The following is a 19442-nucleotide window of genomic DNA, read 5'->3' as shown; positions in this document are numbered from 1 at the left end:
CTCAGCTTTTACTCTCACAGCTTGATTCCTGCAAAATCCTACCACCTCTGTGTCTACTTTTTGGAGTATTGCTCCTACATCCATCCAATCTACCTTTTCCCTTCAACTGAGGGCCAAAGAAAGGACTGCTGTAGAGAAAGGAGCAACTCAGCTCCCAGCCACTGTGACCAGGGCTCCCTGCCAAAAGGAACTGCAAGAGCCGAGCCACTTCTAGCTCCCTACAGAGTAAGTTTGTTCACATATGATAATCTTTGAGCTTATTGCCAAACTTTAACAAGTTCAGACATATGACAAGCACAAGTGAAAGAGGAGGGGAGGTATGTGATTAAACTGAGAACACTTCCATAAACTGGCCACAGGCATCTCTGACACACAGCAAATCTGGTCCTTCCTAAATTTCCAAGATCAGACATAGTAGAGTTTCAACTCAGCTGTTGAAAGTCCTCAAGAAATGTGAAAAAACCCACCCTTTTTTTTCCTCCCGATTTTAGTCTCAGCATCAGAAATAACGGAAGTCTTACCCAAAAATCTTTCCAAGATATTCCATCTGAGGCAAGCACATACTGAGAACCTCCTCAGCTCAGATTATTTCAATTTGGACAAGTTTAACATTTTAAAAGTGTGTTTGCTGGTTGTTAAATCAAGAGTAATGCCAAGAACAATGATTATGGGGCCCTGCATGGAGGACTACACACCTTGCTGTGAAGCAGAGGGGGAGCTTACCGAGGAATCACCAAAGTCTAGCAATGAACAGGGTGGAACAAACCCACCGAAAAGGTGAGAAAGATGGACAGATACTTACATTCAATGGTAGTGTCTACACAGGCAGGCACTGCTGGACTGCAGTTTGCTCAGCCAGTGTGTCATACTGCATGGTCCAGAAAATATAGCTGCATTAGGGCAGCTTTAAGACCAAGAGAATAAACCCTGTTGGCAGAGCATGTACATTCAAGTGCCATAGTCTATTAACACAGCAATTACATTTCCAGACTAAAGCTTACCCACATCCACCTGGCTCAGAGAAGAAAGAAACAGCTAAAGCCTCTCTGCATCTGCCAATTCACCCTATTTTGGTAAGTAGATAAGTGGGCAAACAGCCTAAATCTTATATTAGGAAGTGCATATCACATTACAAGGAAATCTCCACAAGGAAATCTGTTGGAGACTCATGTCTGAACCCAGGGAACAACAGGGAGCACTCTCAAGCTCCAAGGTCTAAAGCATAGGCTAACAGCATCCCAGATGCATGCCAGTATGCAACTTCGGGGTGTGTTGCTCCCAGCCAGAGACACACTATGAGAAAAAGCACAGGACTACATGTTGAAACAGATACCACCATGCTCCTTTGACAACTGGAAAAGCATGCCCATCCTGCAACCTAGCCAACCTTCCCTGAAAAGGCATGGTTAGGAATTCTTGGCCTCCTCCATATCTACCACCATCTTCAGTGTCTTTTCCTGTCACAGGTAGCAGCAGATCAGTTTGAGCACTATGTCCCTTAAAGGCAAAAAGAGGGACACAAAGTTTTGATTTAATCAGTCTCCATAATGACAAGTTTAGAGATTTGATACAGTCAAACAACAGGGACATGCTCCCTCTGTGAGTTATATTACCCGAAAATATGACTTGTCAATCAGTATTCTTGCAAGTTGCCTAGAAAGCAGGACAATCCTTGTATAAGGATATCACCCTAGGCAAACTGGGACACTAATCCTGTATGTTAGTGTTACTTTTCAATAGCCAAGAACAGCTCAAACTTCCTTACTTAGAAACAACTATAAAGAAAAAACATGGCAGAAAACAAATTTAAAAACTTCTGGGAATCATTTAAGTATAAGGGCATCTTAATGTTCATGTATGTGCCAGGAATTAGATACAGCTACAGCTTCAGAATTCAAGTGTAAGTTAAAAATATACTAACAGGGCAATGGCTGTACACATAAAACATTTAAAATTCTAGTTACAAACCTCATTAAAGTGATGAGCAACAACTGATATTTTTAATAAATAGGGGAGGAGCACCAACTCATGCCAAATTCTTCCATCTCATTACTCACGCTGGCTCAGTCACTGTAAGCCATTGTTGTTTGTTTCAAGCTGGCACTGCCACAGACCAGCCTCTCTTCTTGGCTCTCAAGTGACAGTAGAGCAGATGAAGTAGACAGATGTTATTCCAATTCTGAGTTCCATTCAAAGAGTCAGCCCTTCTAAAGCAGTAAATGCACCCCGAAGTTTTTATTGTAGCACAGTAGTACACAAAAATGGCAACAGCACAATCCTGGCACTTAGGTGATACAAAAAGACACAACTCTGTTGTGCTCTATTTCATGTGGGGTTCCTCTATCAGCAGGGAGGGATTAGGGTTTTGGGCAGAGATCATCATCCCTCAATACAATTCTTGTGAAAGCTTCCTTGATGGGCAAGCCTTTGTGAAAGAGGATAGGGAAAGGACATCCACATCCAGAGCACATGTCTCTCCACCCAGCTTCCCTGAATATCTTCACCCTCCCCCAAAACAAAAGCCTGCCTGCATTGACATTCAACACAGAGGCAGCTGCTGTTTTTGCAGATGATACTGCAGTTTTGGCTTTCCTTTGGTTAGAAGGCTAGAGGGCAGAAAGACAATGGCAACACACCATGATTTAAACTTACAGCTACAGACACTAAATTTAAGTCAGCTGTTAGCTCCTACATCACAACATGGTTAGCATCACATTTTACCCTGTATAAGGGGTGGAGGAAAAACAAGACAGCCATGTGTCAAAATCCAGTTGAAAAAAGGGAAAGGGAAGGTTAAGTTAAAGCACAGTGAGACAGGTACAAGTACTGCCAAACCACTTCCTGAAGTGAAGTTACTCAGCTGAAAGAGAGGCAGGGCCAATTTCAGAGGACAACTGAATCTATAGAGACTATGCAACTATGGGTTTTCTGAATTGAGCAATGGAAAACCTGGACCACTCCCCTGCTACTGTGTTCTGCTGCACCACAGACAGAGGCTCCATATCACATCTAAATTGCCTTAGTGTCACACAGTTATGCCAACACAAAGCTTTGAAGGAAAAATGGTACCATTTTGCAAACAACAAAAGAGCAAGTAGTTGAAAAATCGCTGATATATCAACTTGAAGCTAGAGTTTTATACTGTTAGTAATTTGTAACAGATGAAGCATAATAATTTCCACAAGCTGTTTCAGTGTAGATTCTGGCCTACCTACACCCAGGAGTAATGGCAATGGGATTTTCAAGTGAAAGTCAGGGGCTCCCTTTAATCAGTATGGGCTAACCAGCCACTAAAATTCACTGTATATTTCTGCACCAATGTGACCACTACTGTCAGAGTTACCTTCATATTTTTTTAGACTATATGAGAATGCCATGGTGACCTCACTCAAATACTCTAGAAGTGTGCATGCAGAAGAAAAAACCTCAGTTCCTCTATTTCCACAGTTCTCTATCCTGCTTGCTAGCAGGGTCACAAAGCTGCTATTGAAAGAATAATGTGTTAGGAGAGCTAAACTGAGTTTTATTGCACTTCAAACTCTGCCAACTCATTGAGGCTGGGCTTGCCTAGCAGACACACTGCCGATTGTTGGTCACCAACACACCCATCAAGTTTTCTTGGCTGGAAGGAAGACTTTCTGTGCTCTTTCAGAAGACCATGCCCTTTTACTTAGATGCCTGGGCTGGCTGCCACATTTCACTGGCTGCATTCTCCCATCATCAGCAGGAAGGTAACTCGTACAGAGTTGGATGCAGCCTGCAATGACAAACAGCACTGGAGGCTTGTGCAGGTGCCTTGGCCAAAAAAGATAAATAATAGATCCTTTTACTTTCCTTTTCCCTGCTCCTGTTCAAGAATTTTTGCCTCTCAGTTTGGTTTGTTGGTTTCTTTTAATTTATTCATTATTATTATTATTATTATTATTATTATTATACGAAAGAATCAAGAGGAGTAACTTTTCATCTAATTAGCTGCTAAATGGAATTTTGTAAAAGTAAAACAAATGCATACACACACTACCTAGGGGTTTTTTTATCAAATCAATTTCTTGGTATCCTGTGTTTTAACAAGTTTTCAAAAGAGCCTATTATGTAGGTGACTGAAAATATTTATCCTAGGCCCTGGACTTGCTATTTTTAGTTTGGTATTTATCTGTTGCTTGAATGGGTGACTGAAACACTAGTCAGGGGTCACACACTTGCAGTGCTGACTCTGGTCTGTCCATACACAGTATTTGTTGTATGAGCAGCTGTTTAGGAAGCACTTGCTCAGAACTCCTGTCATAAAGCATCCAACAGTGAGAAACCAAAATAGGCTCTGACTTGGAACAAAACAGCTTCTAGGAATCCCAAGTTGGCCAAAAAACACAGTTTGGCAGGCCTTGCTTGGTTCATGGCCCTATCATTCATTTAAACACTTTTATTGGTTTAGTTGGGAAATGGAAGTTGAGAGTCAAATACAACTTGCTATTTACTCTTATTTTACAATGTGGGTATTTGAAAACTTCAGAAAAATTGTTACAACCCTTGAAAATCAGATGGTTTTGACTATGACACTGATGCAACTGCCCAGTACAACAGAAAAATGCCCACTTGTCTTGAACAGGCAAAATACCTGTTTGTGCTTTCCTCTCCTGGCTGGGAAATTCTTGCCTAGTCTCCAAGGAAGAGTCATCATGATGCCAATGCAGACACAGCTGCTAAGTTAGAAAAAGGTATCTTTGCCCAACTTTTCTCTACGTACAAAATAGACCAAGCCAGTAAGAAATATACAAAAAAAGATCCATTTTGTTAACACTTCACAATTTAATAAATGTCTCATCTGAAAAGTTTGTATCACTGGAAGACAGAGAAAACAAGTAAGTGCTGGAAGGTGAAAGCTGAACATATAAATTAAGACTATATTCTCTGCCATTGTTATAGGTGTATTAATTCCTTTCAAAACAGGGATTTTCAATGGAAGCATTCAGATCTCTTTCTTGCATTGAAGTGTTGTCTTCCCAGCTGGTTTGTTAACTGAGATTTCTGCCATGCACCCTTCCTTCACACTTGCAAAAGCACCATTTCACTACCTGATATTTGCGCTCATGGGTTCAATGTCATGTCATTTCATCCCATTTTAGTTAATATCTAATTGTCAATAAGTTTTAGCCCACTCATTTTTTCCAAAATTCTTTTATTATATCCAAGTGTGGCATATTTGAAAGGAATTTAGGTTTTAGCTAGCATTTTAGGATACCACCATTTAAAAGCTCCCAAAAATGTGTCAAAAATGCCTTCCAATTCATTTAGGTTCAAGTATACACATTCACACTTTCCTGACTCTGAAAATGAGTTGTAAGGAGACACTAATTACACATCAGGAGCACATCCTTGCCACTAGAGCACAAATGCAAGAGAAGAATTCATTGCAAAGAAGTCCAAAGCACAACTAAAAGAAAAGCTTGCAGCAAACCTTTTTGAGCCCCAGCTCCCTGCACTCTTATATCTATTTCACTATGTACCTATGATCATAGTTACCTATCCAAAGAGAAGCTAACCTCTGCTTACTGCCAAAGAATTGCACTTTGAACAGCCAGCAAACCTTATTAATTGTGTTGCCACCTTGAAAATGCAAACTGAGCAAGTATCACTTGGCAGAGCCTGCAGATGATCTGCAACAACTGTTTTAAGAAGAGACATCAGCTTAACTGCCTTCCAAGGTAGCCTTCAGCATCAGGAACTCCCATTGCAGCTCCCTTGACCCCTAAATAGTGCACTTTTTCAACAAAATCTCACTTTGCTGTGATCAGCCTAAAATTTCTTCTCCTTCTTCTGCTTCAATTTCAAGGTTTATCTTTCCTAAGCAGATGTCAAATATATGTGAAAATATTTTCCTCCATCTTTCACAGAGACACAAACTTGCGAAGTCAGGACTTGTCAGCAATCTGTAATCATATGCATTGTTGGAAACAGTCACAGGAAGAAGAAAAAAGTGTTTTTCTTCCCAGTGGCATTTCAAAAAAACCAAGTTATGGATGATGTGGATATATATACACTTTTTTTTTTTAAGAAATAAAAGCTTTGTAGTTCCATAACCATAGCCTGAAAAACAATTTAAGGCATTCAGAAGAAGAAAAGTATAATGTAAGGCAAGATATTTGTTGTTTTGGCTTTGTATAAAAGTAAGAAACTGAAGTCATTCCTGAAGCTTCTAATTTACTTGCAGCTTTACTTTTTAAATGCCAAAGAGCCTATCATCTTCCACAACAAACTATCTTGCCAGCAGCAAACATGTAGCAGACCTTTTCACATTGGATAATGAAAACTTGTGGTGAGCTGTATGATCATGACAGTGTTAGCAAGCTCAAAATAGAATGGGGCCAAAGCACTGAGATGTCCCTCTGCTCCTCAGATACACAAACGGGTAATATTTTCCAGCACAACCATAAACATTCCAGATGCTCATGCAACAGCTGCTAGCCCTCACAAATCTCTGTAGTGGAAAGATGATGCAGGCAAACAGAGCAAGCCCAGGACTGATGAGGTCCTTAAATGAGATGAACTTATAGAGTGGCAATAGCAAGAACAGAGAAATTCAATTGGGCTGAACTGAAGGGAAAGAACTCCAAGAGGCTGCTGAAGCATGAACACTTCCCCACCCCCTCCACCCCCTTCTTAGCAGTACAACTCCCATATACATGCCAAAAAAACCAACTGCTTAAACTGTTTCCTAGACTGAACTATAGCTCCAGGAAAGGCATATTTTTCTAAAGCTGTATTAAGCCTAGCCATTCATTATCAGTGTTAGAGCCCTGGCAGAGGGGCCATAATCCTCACATTTTCAAGTTAACACAAAAGTGATAAACTACTCTTAAGTACGTTAATTAACACAGTAGGGAAAAAACGGTGGGGAGTAAAAAAGATTTTAAGGGGACTGCAATTTTCTCAAGTATCCTTTAAATGCCAGAAGGCGCCACCTTCAATTATCTGGAATACCAGAGATTCTCAGAAAGGAGAGAACTCTCATGCATACTCAAGATCTCATTTCTTAAATAGTTTCCCGGTTCTGTAGGACAGCGCACACACCAAGACTACCTGGGATCCAAAGCACTTTGATGTAAATCAGAGATCCTCTGCATCTCCTGGAAGTCCAGAACAAAATCAGAGTGATGCTTCTGGTTAGCACTGAGTTTCTAGAGGCCAAAACAAGGGTATGTTATCAGTGGCCTTGTCTGCAGCCAACTAGACATAACTTTTCAGACAGAACCCAAATGAGTACAGCACTCTTTCAGTTTTCTCTTGAAGTTGTTTCCATACTAGCAAAGCATTTCCAGCAGCTTAGGTATATTAAAAATAGAGCCAAACAGTAGCTTCATTCAGACTGATGTTACGCTGAATTGCAATACTATTTCATGTTACACCATCCAACACCACACTATATACACAGTGCACACTAACCCTTCAAGATCATGTTAATAAACCACAAATATGCACCTACATCCACATATGCATGAACAGTTACCTGTTGTTACAGAAAATTACCAGAAGAAAAAGAATGTACACAAATTTCTGCAATGAAAGTATAGGTAGCAAAGCCTTGAAGAAGCATGGCTTGCCACAGCCCAGCACAGCATATTAACAAGCCATGTGTTCATTATAACAAGCTCAACAGGATTCAGCTTCTAAATGCAGAGATGCTACCTGCAGCATCTCTTGTCCCTTGATCAAGCAGACAATTGTTGGATATTGCCGAAGTCTTGCCACATCCCTTTCAGGGAGTATGTTATATGTCTCTGCCAACAGCACAGTCTGGATTTAAAAACTGCTTTCCCAGGGGGCTATGCCTTTGAGCAGAATTAGTCACACTAACAAGCAGCCCACAGTCAGGTTTGTCCAGCTAGAGATATGCAGACATAACCAATGCTATTTGCTTAAAGCTCCGAACTTCTGCTCTCACCCTGGAGAAAGATGCATTGTACTTCCAGGAACACAAACACTGAAGAATATGAAATCTACTTTCAGAAGAGAGACTGCCTCTCAAAAAAGAGACAAGAAAGACATTTCTCTCTAGTCTTATGCAAGCCAGATGACTAGTTTTTTATTCTCCCTCCCGGCCCCATTACTATATTTCTCCCCTCAAACAGAGAAATTATGAAACAGCTGTTGCTTTTGCCAGCTTTGTGAGAGGCAAAGAACAGCAGTCAGAAGTAGCAGCAGGGGAACAAGACTAATATACTCCAAGTCCCATCTGTTGAGAGTGGGTTAAAAGAAGACAGAGGGCAAGGACACAAATTGGGACCCCAACATACAGTCAAACAGCTTCTTTCTCACCACCAATCTTATGTTCTTCAGCTATATACCCAGCAACTGCAGCAAGAGAAAGGACAGAACTCTTCAAGTTCAATGTACAACGTCCATCAATTTAGTACCTTGATAGTGTTCACAAGCAAGTCATTTAATTAATACACTGTGCAGTCAGTATTTTGGCTAAGTTGTTACTCTGCCATGTGGCAAACTAGACAAAGCAGATGGTCAATAAGCTCTGTTAAACTGTCAGGGCCAGCTATTATGAAGAGACACGAAACAGCTCTCTGCTAGTTCCAAAATTTATAAGCTAAATCTCAGCAACCTCAGCTCAGTTTCTCCTCCTAGAAAAGCTGGCATCAAAAGAATCAAAGTTAAACTAGTGACTTTCCCAAGGCTCCAATCCTGAAGTTCAGAGCACACCAGGCACCATGCTAAGAGATGCTCAATTTCATTAAAAGGTGCAAAAATTTGAAAATAGGCAGTATCATCTGTACTACACCAAGAAACCACTGATCTGTGAAATCAACAGGTTTACATCTTAAAAATAAAAAATGAAAAAATGTGTAGCAAGTAAATCAGGAGAGTTGGGATTGAAATCGAATATTAACTCCTCAGCCTTTGAATTCCAAACAGGGAAACCAGCCCAGCCTAAGTCTTATTAAAAGGAACAGTTAACAAGTCAAATTTCAAAATACATTCTGCTTTTCACTAAAAATGCTGTTGTTACACAAACTCTAAAACAATCTCAGACACTTTACCTCACATGCACCTCCAGATAGTACTTTGATCCTCACAACAAAGAGAGACGCTCTGAACAAATAACCAAGCAGAATGGAAGTCTGGTTCAGCAAAGAGCGCGAGCTTTGCCATATTAGAGGAGAAGGTTTCTGGTAGCATGTACAGGTACACCTTGTTCTGTTCTGCTAAAACCTGCCTCTTCATGCTACAGTAGTCTCTTTCCCTACTCATCATGTAGGGGCCTTGTTCTGAGGCATCTCCAGAGACAAGTGTTTTAACATTTTTACAAAATGCCATCATGCTTTACTCACAGAGCTGTAAGGAACACAGGTTATGCCTATGTGTACTGCTCCCCGGCCATATGATAGCTAAAACCAACACATGCCTTCTGGTCTAGCACTACATCTAGCTCAAATAGTTAAAATTGGCTTAGATTAAAAAGCTTTGAGCCCAATTCTCTGTAAGTCTCCCTGAGGAGAGGTTAAAAGCTTAAATGTGTCTTTCAGGCAACAGAACTCATGAAAGAGCATCAGAAAAATGCTGTAGTTAGAAGGTAAAATGCACTTTTTTACTTAACGGACAAAATGGGAACTTTACTAGACAGTCTTGAGATGATGTCCAGTGAGCTGATGCCCCTATCTCTGTATGCACCATCTCACTTGGGTGTACTGCAGTCACCATCACTAGACACCCCAACACCGCATTTTTCAGGCAGTACTATATCTCATTTGTGTTTGCAACTAAGTGCCTATCTCAGTAGGGCTCTAGTAACAGTGGTTTGGTCTTGCAAAAGGTTCTGTAACAGCTGCCAAAGCCATTTTAATAAGTTTGTTGGTATCATTCAGAAGCTGTTGGCAAGAGCAATTAAGGAGTCAAGAGACAGACCAACACTGTTTTTCTAAATTATCTCATGATTTGTGTAATATGGGCTCAAAATTTCTAGATCTTGAACTTAGCCAATACAATATGTTTACAGCGAGGAGCCAGAACAGCTTGAGCAAGCCATCAGGTGAGGCTGTAACATGTGTTTCCTCCTTCTGGACAACACTGGCTGGTTTCTAGCCTCTAGCAGACTCCCAAGGAGCCATTCAAAGAATTCACCTGGATCACACTTCAGCTACTCATTTTTGTGAGTCTTGCTTTCCTTTCACTACCTAATGTCTTGGAAACACTTAGAGGTTAGCCTTCTCCTTTCTTCATCTACCCTGCTATCAAATACACACATTGATCACATGACAACTAAAATTCATACACATTAAGCCACTTAATATGTAAACAGTCATATCTAACTCAGGAGCAGATGTCTTCCAGAATGTGACCTTCATCTGATCAAAATAATTTTTGTTGGGGAATATTTTAAAGCAACACTACAAAAATGACTGGGTTTTTTTACCAAGTCCCAGGACTCACAAGCTAGGAATTCTCTCACCCAGTTTTCTATGTCTACCACAGAAACATTATCATGCCCCATCTGTGGAATATGCCCCATTCCTGGAAGTGTTCAAGACCAGGTTGGATGGGGCTTTGAGCAACCTGGTCTAGTGGAAGGTGTCCCTGCCGATGGCAGGGAGGTTGGATCTAGATGATCTTTAAGGTACTTTTCAATCCAAACCATTCTATGATTCTATGATTGAGCAACCATCCATCCATAGTAAACAAGAGGAGACTGTAAAGGGAGCATCAAGCCCATTACAGCCTGGAGGTCTGTCTCATGGCAGATGAATCTAACTAATAGTACCTCTCATATAACTACATGGAAGACCTATATCCTTCTGTTAAGGAGGTAGTTGAAGTTCACTGCTGCTATTTTTGATCCTGGAGGCAACATACAGTATTATCCTAGTCCAAGGAAGTTGGAGACAATGCCCTTCTTCAGATTGTGATGAAGTTAATCAGTATACCATGATAAAGGTTGTGTCAGGATGTCAGACAAAGGGTAGACTGTCTTCAAGTCTGGCTGATTGTGTAGCTTACAACGCTTCACCAAAAGACACGTGTTACAAATCACAATTAATGTAATTTAATTTTCCCATCTGTTACACTGTATTTTAAGACTAATTATTTTACTACCAGATCAAATGAAACACATCAGAAGTTCTAAAGATGGGCGCTACCAGCTGGCTACCTTGACCACCCAACAAATGTTAATTTCAGTGTGGAAAAAAATCCAAAAAACAAAAAAAAAGAAAAAAAACCAAACCAAACCAAACAAACAAAAAACAAAAACAACAAAAAAAACCCCAAAAAAACTACCAAAAAAACCCCAAACAACAAAACAAAACTAAGAAGCACACCAACAGAAACAAACCAAAAAACCAACCCTAACCTTCCTGAAGTCAAACATTTAATTTGGAGAGTTTTTAACTAATTTACTCAATATAGTGCTGTATTCTTTTCTGTAGAAAATTATTTTCTACTTCCAGATATCAAGAAAAGGAAGTAATACAATCTGAGCATCCTTTCTGTTCCAGTTCTTAAACATAGATCACCTTCTTCTCATTAGCACACCTTAGTCAAATAGCTGACTATTTTGCATTCTTCTCACATTACTCCACCTTTGAAATAAAAGATAGGATTGGAAAAGCAGGAGAAGAAAATTTCAAGCAGTTAAACACTGCCACTTAAAATAAAATTATAAAGGACAGTAGTTTTATCATTGACACTGTACTTAGCATATACTCTGAAATCCAGAGTCTTTAGGTGGCAGTGAAGTATGTATAAGAAACTTAACATCATTACCCAAAGAACCCAAAATAAAGTCTTTCAGTGGAGCTCCTTCTCATATGACTCACACCTACAAAACTCCTGCATATAAACCAAATACCTGCAGCAGCCTATTTCTGTTGTAGGGACAAAATGATAGCCATAAGTAATCACACCCTTTCTGCAAACCAGGACCCCATTGAGTTTGACTTCACTGTCATGGTTACAGAACTGATGCCATCAGAAGGAATGCAGAAGCACTCCTGTGCACCTCTAAAGTACCAGTTGCGTGCTAGTCTATGTTTAATACAGAATAGCCAGTTCAAAGGAACTTCGAATTCAAAGTATAATACTGTGTTAAACAAACAATCAAGTTATTTTTAACTGGCTACTTTTCTTAAAAATATACAAAGTCTTAAGATTTGAAGCCCTTATAGAAATCAGCCTGGACACAAACATGTTAATGAAGAAGACTCCTATAATCTTTGCTCCTCCAGATTCTCATAAGCCTTTTCTATTTCCACCTACAGGTTTTCTCAAATGGGAGATATTTCAGGAACACCTGAGATGATAATCAAGTCTTCAGACATGAAACTGCATGAACACACACGCAGAAGCAGGTGGAAGGAAGGGAATAAGATCAAAGGCACTCCCTTTCCCTCCCTGGGAAAGAAAAAGAAAAGATAAGAGAGGAAGATCCATGCTGCTCCTGTCTCATGTTTCTGTTGTTTTCCACTTTAAAAGATTTCAGTTGTCAAAGTAGTTTTCAGCACAAACTACATCCAATGCACCCCGAAACAGCTGACTTCCACAAGACCCCTTGTAGATGAAATAACTGTTCACCTAGCTCCCAGGGTAACATGCAGGATCACTGGAGTTTTGGGGGTTGGAAGGTATATTTTGAGGGGGGTAATTTTGTTCTTTTGCTTGTTTGTGGTTTGGGTTTTTTTACACTATGGCACACAAAAGAGCGAAGACTCCCTTTGCCAATGAAGTGGCACGTCAACAAAGCAGATTCAGGGGATGACTACAAACTGGAAAATGTTTCACAGAGTCTGACTTCTTGCTAACAGGTCATTTTCTTTAGTAAAACATCCACTTTAAAGTGATACTCAAAAGAGGGCTGGGCTATGTATCACATTTGTGTTTGGATTGCTCAGGTCTGTTCTTACATCAAGCAGAAACAATTACATGGGTTAGGGAGCACCAGAGTTAAGGACATGCGGGTTTCCTGTAATTTCATGTCTTGATTCTCAGGTGCCCAAATAAAGCCCTTTCCTTTTCAAGAATATATAGGAAGGTAAAACAACTTATCTGTGTGGATCCGCTACAATTTCATAAAGAAGGAAGTTCTTACCTTCAGTGAAGATACTCAGGGGGTCTGTAAGTTTTGTAAAAATAGGCACCTAAATTCTACAGTTAAAATCATGCTCTCTGGCCAATTTCAAGCTAGAATTATAGGAGTTAGCATGGCAGAAGACACACACAGAGACAAATTTTCTGCCAAACATTTTAGCTTGTCATTTTAGCTTAATAATGGAAACAAATACACTTAACGCATTAAAAACACAGCCAACCCTGATCTAGTTACAGTCCAAACTACCATTGGCCAGAAAAGCTGCTTTCAGGATTTGTATTTGAATGAGTTCAGCAAGCTGTCCTGAGCTTGGAGAAACTGTTTATGCCCATAAAAATAATGTGCTCCTGCTCGGCTTTTAAGTACATTGTAGCACCAGTTCAGAAGATTTTCTGCAGTGGAAGACGACCCTTTTAAAACTGGTAGCAGCAAATCAGTGCTCAGGTAGCCCCAAACCCTCTTTTTTTCCCCCCCAAATCAGAAGCCTGAGCTTCAGAGGACTTCCCATGCATTGTCATGATTGCATGTCAAACCCACATTACCAGATTTCTTCAAAACTCTTTTTAGGCATTCTAAAACATGTTAGCACACCACATTAGCCACAAGCTGCAAGGAATGCACATTTCTTTAATATTTTCTCTTATCAATGAACAAGGAAACAAAGCAAATAAAAAGTAAGCATAATCAAAGTGACAGGTGGATTCTGAAAATCACTTCAGGCTACAGCTAATAATAGAATACCCAGTTTCAAATTAAAAGTTTGGATGAGTAGTCTGGCACCCTGAAATGTGAAAGAAACACTAGTGGCTTTTCTAAGAGCTGGTCAGGCTGAGTAAGCATGCCAAAGTACAGGAGCAGCATGAGAATTTTCTCATGCAGTAATTGGCCTGAATCCAAGCTCGTGGATAGACTTTTTCCTCCAAGTAAAGCTGGGCTGCACATATATGCAACCTCCAAAGGCAAGATTTTCTCCCGCAAACCAAGTCAAAGCATTCTCAATCTAGCTCAGAAAAGGCACTGGCTGGCACAGGGTCCTTCCAGTCAGGACAAGGTGGTATCATCAGCTCCTTCCCACCAACCTTCACTTAGTGCTAGCCTTCTTAATCATTCAAAAGGCAAATGCAAGCAGACTTTAAAGTTCACCTCACCACTTTTGGGATATCTCCAGAATGAGCACATGTTTAAACATTAGAAATTCCTCCAGAACTGCAGCAAAAGCACTTTCCACCCCTACACACCCCTGTTTACTGCACTTTCCATCCCTACACACCCCTGTTTACTGAACTTCACTGTCACAGCAACAGCTTAGGAAATGTCTGATTCTCTCTGCTGATGGAGGGCTAGAAAGCTCAGGCCATTTAAGAGGTCTCTATCTGCTGGTTGAAAGACAACATAAAGGACTGGGACAGGAAGGGCTGTTTTCTGAAAATAAAGGTGTCAAGATTTTTCTAAAGCAGCTACATTTGTGTACTGTTTAAGGAGTCCACTTTCTCATTATTGCCCAAAGCTACCAAATAGGTACTTTCAATACTTCTCAAATTCTTCCAAACCCAGATGGTTTGGAAGATAGTTTGGAAGAGAGAAGATGGAGCAACCCCCTCAAACGCGTCTTCACAGCTTGTAGAAGATATGTGTAAAGTACACTGTACCCATTTTCCTCCCACAGGTAGGTAGCTTAGATTAAGCACAAATGGTTCAGTTCTGCACACATGGTGCCAAGCACAGGAGTCAGGACACTAATAAATCCTACATTCGTAATAAGCAGTGCCATAACAAGAGTTCTCAGGATAAAATCCACTGAATATGGACCAGGTGCAGCAGCCATTGCCTGGTCATTTCAGCACAGCAAAATACAGGCATCCAGGTAGCACTTCATGACCAGGAAAGAGTCTAACATAAGCTTTCTAACTAGCCTATGGAATAGAGAGTTAAAAGAAGGTAGCAGAACCCACTGCCACTCATTAAAATCAAATATAGTCACTATTCCTTTGTTTAAAATACCCACTACCCACAGCTGCAAGCAGGAGATAAGCTGTGCCAAGAGTACTTCTACGTTTATGCCGCTTTAAAAATGCTGAAGATGCTTCATATAACGCCTTTGGCATCTACCACTGAATAAAGACAAGCCAAGTCATAAGATACTTTGTAACATAAAAATATTCAAAACCAAAATACACAAATTTGCAACACCATTTTCCAATGCAAAAGGATTAAACAATTACGTACTTAATTAGAAAAATTAGGACGTCAGTTTCACCTTGTTTCAACACAAACCAGAATTTATTTTCTACTGTGGTTTCTGATGTAGATCTGGACAACTATTTATGCAATTACACTAAGGAAAGCAGGCTAATTTTTAAGTTCCTTTGTGTTGTTGTTCTTAACGAACAAACAAAAAATACACATAAAGAAAAAATAACTACTTTTTATCACTGAAAATCCATGTATTGACTCAAACAGGGAATACTCATGTGAAATCCTGAAATACTTCAGATAGAGCCAAAGGAGAAGCAACGTTGGTTGAGTTCCCAACCTACAGAGATTCCAAATATACAGAAAAACAAGTTGCAGTTAAAAATTATCTATCCCTTGGTACATGCAGCTTGGTGGCTTATGTTACATATGCTTTCAACCTGGCAATTTGGTTTAGGTGGTAACAGTTGTTTTGAGCACTGGGCCAAAGTTTTACATCAGAGCATTTTCACATTGCCCTAGAAGCCAAGGCAATGGTACCTGTCTTGTTCAACATTTTTAATCACAGGAAACCACTCTGGCCTTCTTTTAACATTTTGTTTTATAGCAAGTCAGCTTGGACCTTTACTTCTGCATTTCTCCAAACAAGCTCCTACTCACATAAGTAGTCAGTCCACCGTGCACTTGGCATTCCACTCCCAGCCACCCTAGCCTGTTTGGAGCTACAGGCAAAACCCTCACTGCTGCTTTCTTGTGGGCTGGTTCTCTTCCACCTTTTGATGGTTATAGCCCTTTGATTTAAGCCCTAAAGCAATTTCAGTTATTTGATGCTTTCCCACAATATCTTCTTCTCTTCCCCCTCAAAATATGCCCCAAGAACAGCCAAGTTCCCACAATTCCCTGGGAAATAAAAAGCAGCTCAGTTTACTGCAGAAAAAAAAAAACAACTATGGGAATAAGACACCAGCAGTCCTAGCAACAGGCATGTGGGACTGAAGTGCCTAGGTACACAGTGATCCATGCTGCTTACGAGTACACTGGGCCCAGGAGCCCAAGTTAGTGCACCTGCTCTGCATCTGACTGTGTTTTACATGCAAGGTTATCTTGCACACAGAATAAACGTGTCAACTGAACATGAATTAATTTGTACACTACAAGACTGCCACCCTGCAGAAGTTTGCAATTCACAAGGAAGTTTGTTTTTGAAAAGAGCAAAGCGCTCCACATTTAGGAAACAAGAATTACAAATAGGGAATTGGTTCTACAATTACACACAGCCTAAATAGTTGACTGATTCCAATAACCTTACAATAGGATCTTACCATGAAATATATGTGTGACGTTGAGCAAGTTGTAAAGTGATAGTTTCCATCTCTGACGTGGAGGAAATACTTAGCTAGCCCTTAGTGCTGAAGCTTTGTTCATTAACCTTTGAGCACTTCAGACTGGCTGTGTTTCAGAATTAAAGCAATGTAAATATTTATCTGGGAAACAGGAAGAATAAAATTCTGTAAGAGTCAAATGAAAACTAACCTTAGTTTTAAAAATTGGTCTTCCAGTTAACTGTCCTCAATCGCACAGCCTCAATGTTACATTAACAGATTTCTTCCTTTTTAATTGCATATAATTTTTCTTGTGATGTATTTAATAATGGCAGTTAAATGGATCATTAGGATTGGAAATGTTCATCTTTTTGGATATGAAAAGTTTTGTTTTCAAAGCTGCCATTAGTCTGCTGATAGTTTCCTTTAAGGCACCATTAACACAGCAGCACTCAAGACTGGCTTACATTGCTGCAAAGAAATTATTATCTGACAAGTTTAAGCCTTTTTCTCTTACCTACATGAATCTTTGCAGAAAGCTTTGCAGGTCAGGTAGTTATGAAGATGCAACCACAGAAGTCATCAGCTCCAGTACTTCCTTTTATCCTGTCTTACCTGCCACTGAACTTCCATGACAAAGTGATAGGAGGGGGTTGCATTGCCAGCTTCTGAAGGAATATTGGATCAGATACAGTACTCGAGCTCTTACCATCTTTTCTCTTTTTAACACCTCCAGCCAGCCCCCAGTCCTTAGGAGGACTGCAGTTCCTCCAAACAACATTCATGGGCTCTGGGCTTAGCCTGCCCCTCTTCTCCCTTCCCTTCTCCTTCTCTGCCTTGTACAGCTACTCTGCCTTTTGCAGCTATTTCATCCTTAGCAACAAAAAGTCTGTAGCAAGCAAAATTTTTCAGCATATCAGACTGTTAAGAGGAAAATAAAATAAGAAACATTATTTCAGAAATTGAATTTTAAATGGGTTTCATGGTCGAACAAAGACTTCAAAAAATGAGTCTTTACATAAAAACTAAATTAATGGTGTGACACACATCTTCTCATCAGGCTCCACATGGCCACTCTGGTTATGATAACTCAGCTGGGTCTGCACCAACATCTTTAAAAGCTCAGTCTCCGACACATGTTAACATACCTCACAGCCTTACATTACTGCCTGTGATCCAGGCCTGGAGCTCTCCCTGCAAGGACAAATTTCTCACATTTGCCCCCAACAACCTTAAGAAGCACTCAGGACCAAAGGCCAGTGTAAGAACGTATCCTAAAGCAAGCTCTGCTCACAGGCAAGCCAGTGCAAGAAGCCAAACTCTCCTGAGTGCTCAGGCCCCATGGCCTGCCATGTCAGCCCTTGGGACCATGAGCCCCTGCCCCAGCCACATCCCAGCAGGGCCAGCTCCTCACAGCCCAGCTGACCCACAGGCCTTGCTGAGCCAGACCCACATCAGGGCCCAGCCTTGGCCCAGCCACAGGGAAATGCCCAGAGGTGGGGCTGCCCCCGTGCCCCTGGCTGCCTGCTCTTGGCTGGGCGTGGGACAGACCCTGGCTGCCATTCCCTGGCCTGGGCAACTCACGTGGAACAGGAGCAGCACGAGCACATTGGGTGACCAGCAGCAAGGCCCAGGGCTGCACACTGCACCTGAGCCCCACACAGCACTGCCGGACTGCTCCATAAAACCTGACAATGAAGAGCAGTATCTTTCAGCAAATACCATTTTTGCAGCCAGTGGCAGAGACAACCCCAGCAAGAAACACCTCCCACCCAGCACCAGGCAGCCAGCCACAGGGTCACAATTGGTGTCTCCCAGGATTCAGTACAGGGGCTAGTCCTCTTCACTATCTTCGGTGATGATCTGGACAAGGGGATTGTGTGCTCCCTCAGTCAGTTTGCAGACAACACCAAGTTGTATAGGAGTGTTGATCTGCTGGAGGGTAGGAAGGCTCTGCAGAGGGATCTGGGTAGGTTGGACCGATGGGCTGAGTGCAATTGTATGACGTGCAATAAGGCTAAGTGCTGGATACTGCCCTTAGGTCACAACAATCTCGTGCAGTGCTACAGGCTGGGGAAAGAGCGGCTGGAAAGCTGCTTGGCAGAAAAGAACGTGGGGTCCTGGTCGACAGGTAGCTGAACATGAGCCAGCAGTGTGCTCAGTTGGCCAGTGGCATCCTGGCCTGTATCAGCATCAATGTGGCCAGTGAGACAAGGGAAGTGATTATCCCCTTGTACTCAGCTCTGGTGAGGCCACACCTCGAGTACTGTGGTCATTTTGAGCTCCTCACTTTAAGAAGGACATTGAGGTGCTGGAACGAGTCCAGAGGAGGGCAATGGAGCTGGTGAAGGGTCTGGAGCACAAGTCTGCTGAGGAGCAGCCGGGGGAGCTGGGTTGTTTAGCTTTGAAGAAGTGGCCTCATGTTGCACCAGGAGAGGTTGAGATTGGGTATTAAGAAAAATTTCTTCACTGAAAGGGTTGTCAATCACTAAAACGGGCTGCCCAGAGAAGAAGTTGAGTCACCATTCCTGGAAGTATTTAGATGTGTAGCTGTGGCACTTCAGGACACGGTTTAGTGGCAGACTTGGCAGTGCTAGGTTAATGTTCGGATTTAATGTTCTTAAAGGTCTTTTCCAACCTAAACAATTCTATGATTTTATCACCATCCTCCTTTCTCAAAGGTGCCCAGGTTTTCCTTCCCTCACTGACAGCCAGCCTCACCAGCAGTACCACTCCTGTGCAGCCATGTTATGACCAGAAGTCAGCTTCAGCATCACTGCTGCTCCATGATGAGTATTACAAGATTTGAAAAGGGAGTGCTTGTAAATTAGGAGAGAGGA

The 19442-nt window shown here is 41.3% G+C and overlaps 1 protein-coding gene across 3 annotated transcripts in view; it reads right to left on the bottom strand.

The window, feature by feature from the left end:
* Positions 1–19442, bottom strand: part of PPP1R14C (protein phosphatase 1 regulatory inhibitor subunit 14C) — a 53121-nt gene that overhangs the window by 18418 nt on the left and 15261 nt on the right. For 2 of the 3 annotated variants that reach the window (XR_003534963.1, XM_027688134.1), the window contains exon 2: positions 7078–7175. The exons of the other annotated variant lie outside the window; for it this stretch is intronic. Coding sequence is in view for 1 of the 2 variants with exons in the window: in XM_027688134.1 (XP_027543935.1) it covers positions 7078–7175 (98 nt within the window). In the remaining variant the exon portion in view is untranslated. The remainder of the gene's footprint in view (positions 1–7077; positions 7176–19442) is intronic. 3 annotated transcript variants of the gene reach the window in all.

Source organism: Neopelma chrysocephalum, unplaced genomic scaffold (genome assembly GCF_003984885.1).
Source record: "Neopelma chrysocephalum unplaced genomic scaffold, ASM398488v2 Primary Assembly neopelma1_23, whole genome shotgun sequence".
In the NCBI taxonomy this organism is placed as follows: domain Eukaryota; kingdom Metazoa; phylum Chordata; class Aves; order Passeriformes; family Pipridae; genus Neopelma; species Neopelma chrysocephalum.
Note: the sequence above shows the minus strand (reverse complement) of the source record. Positions and strands in the feature narration are given on the sequence as shown.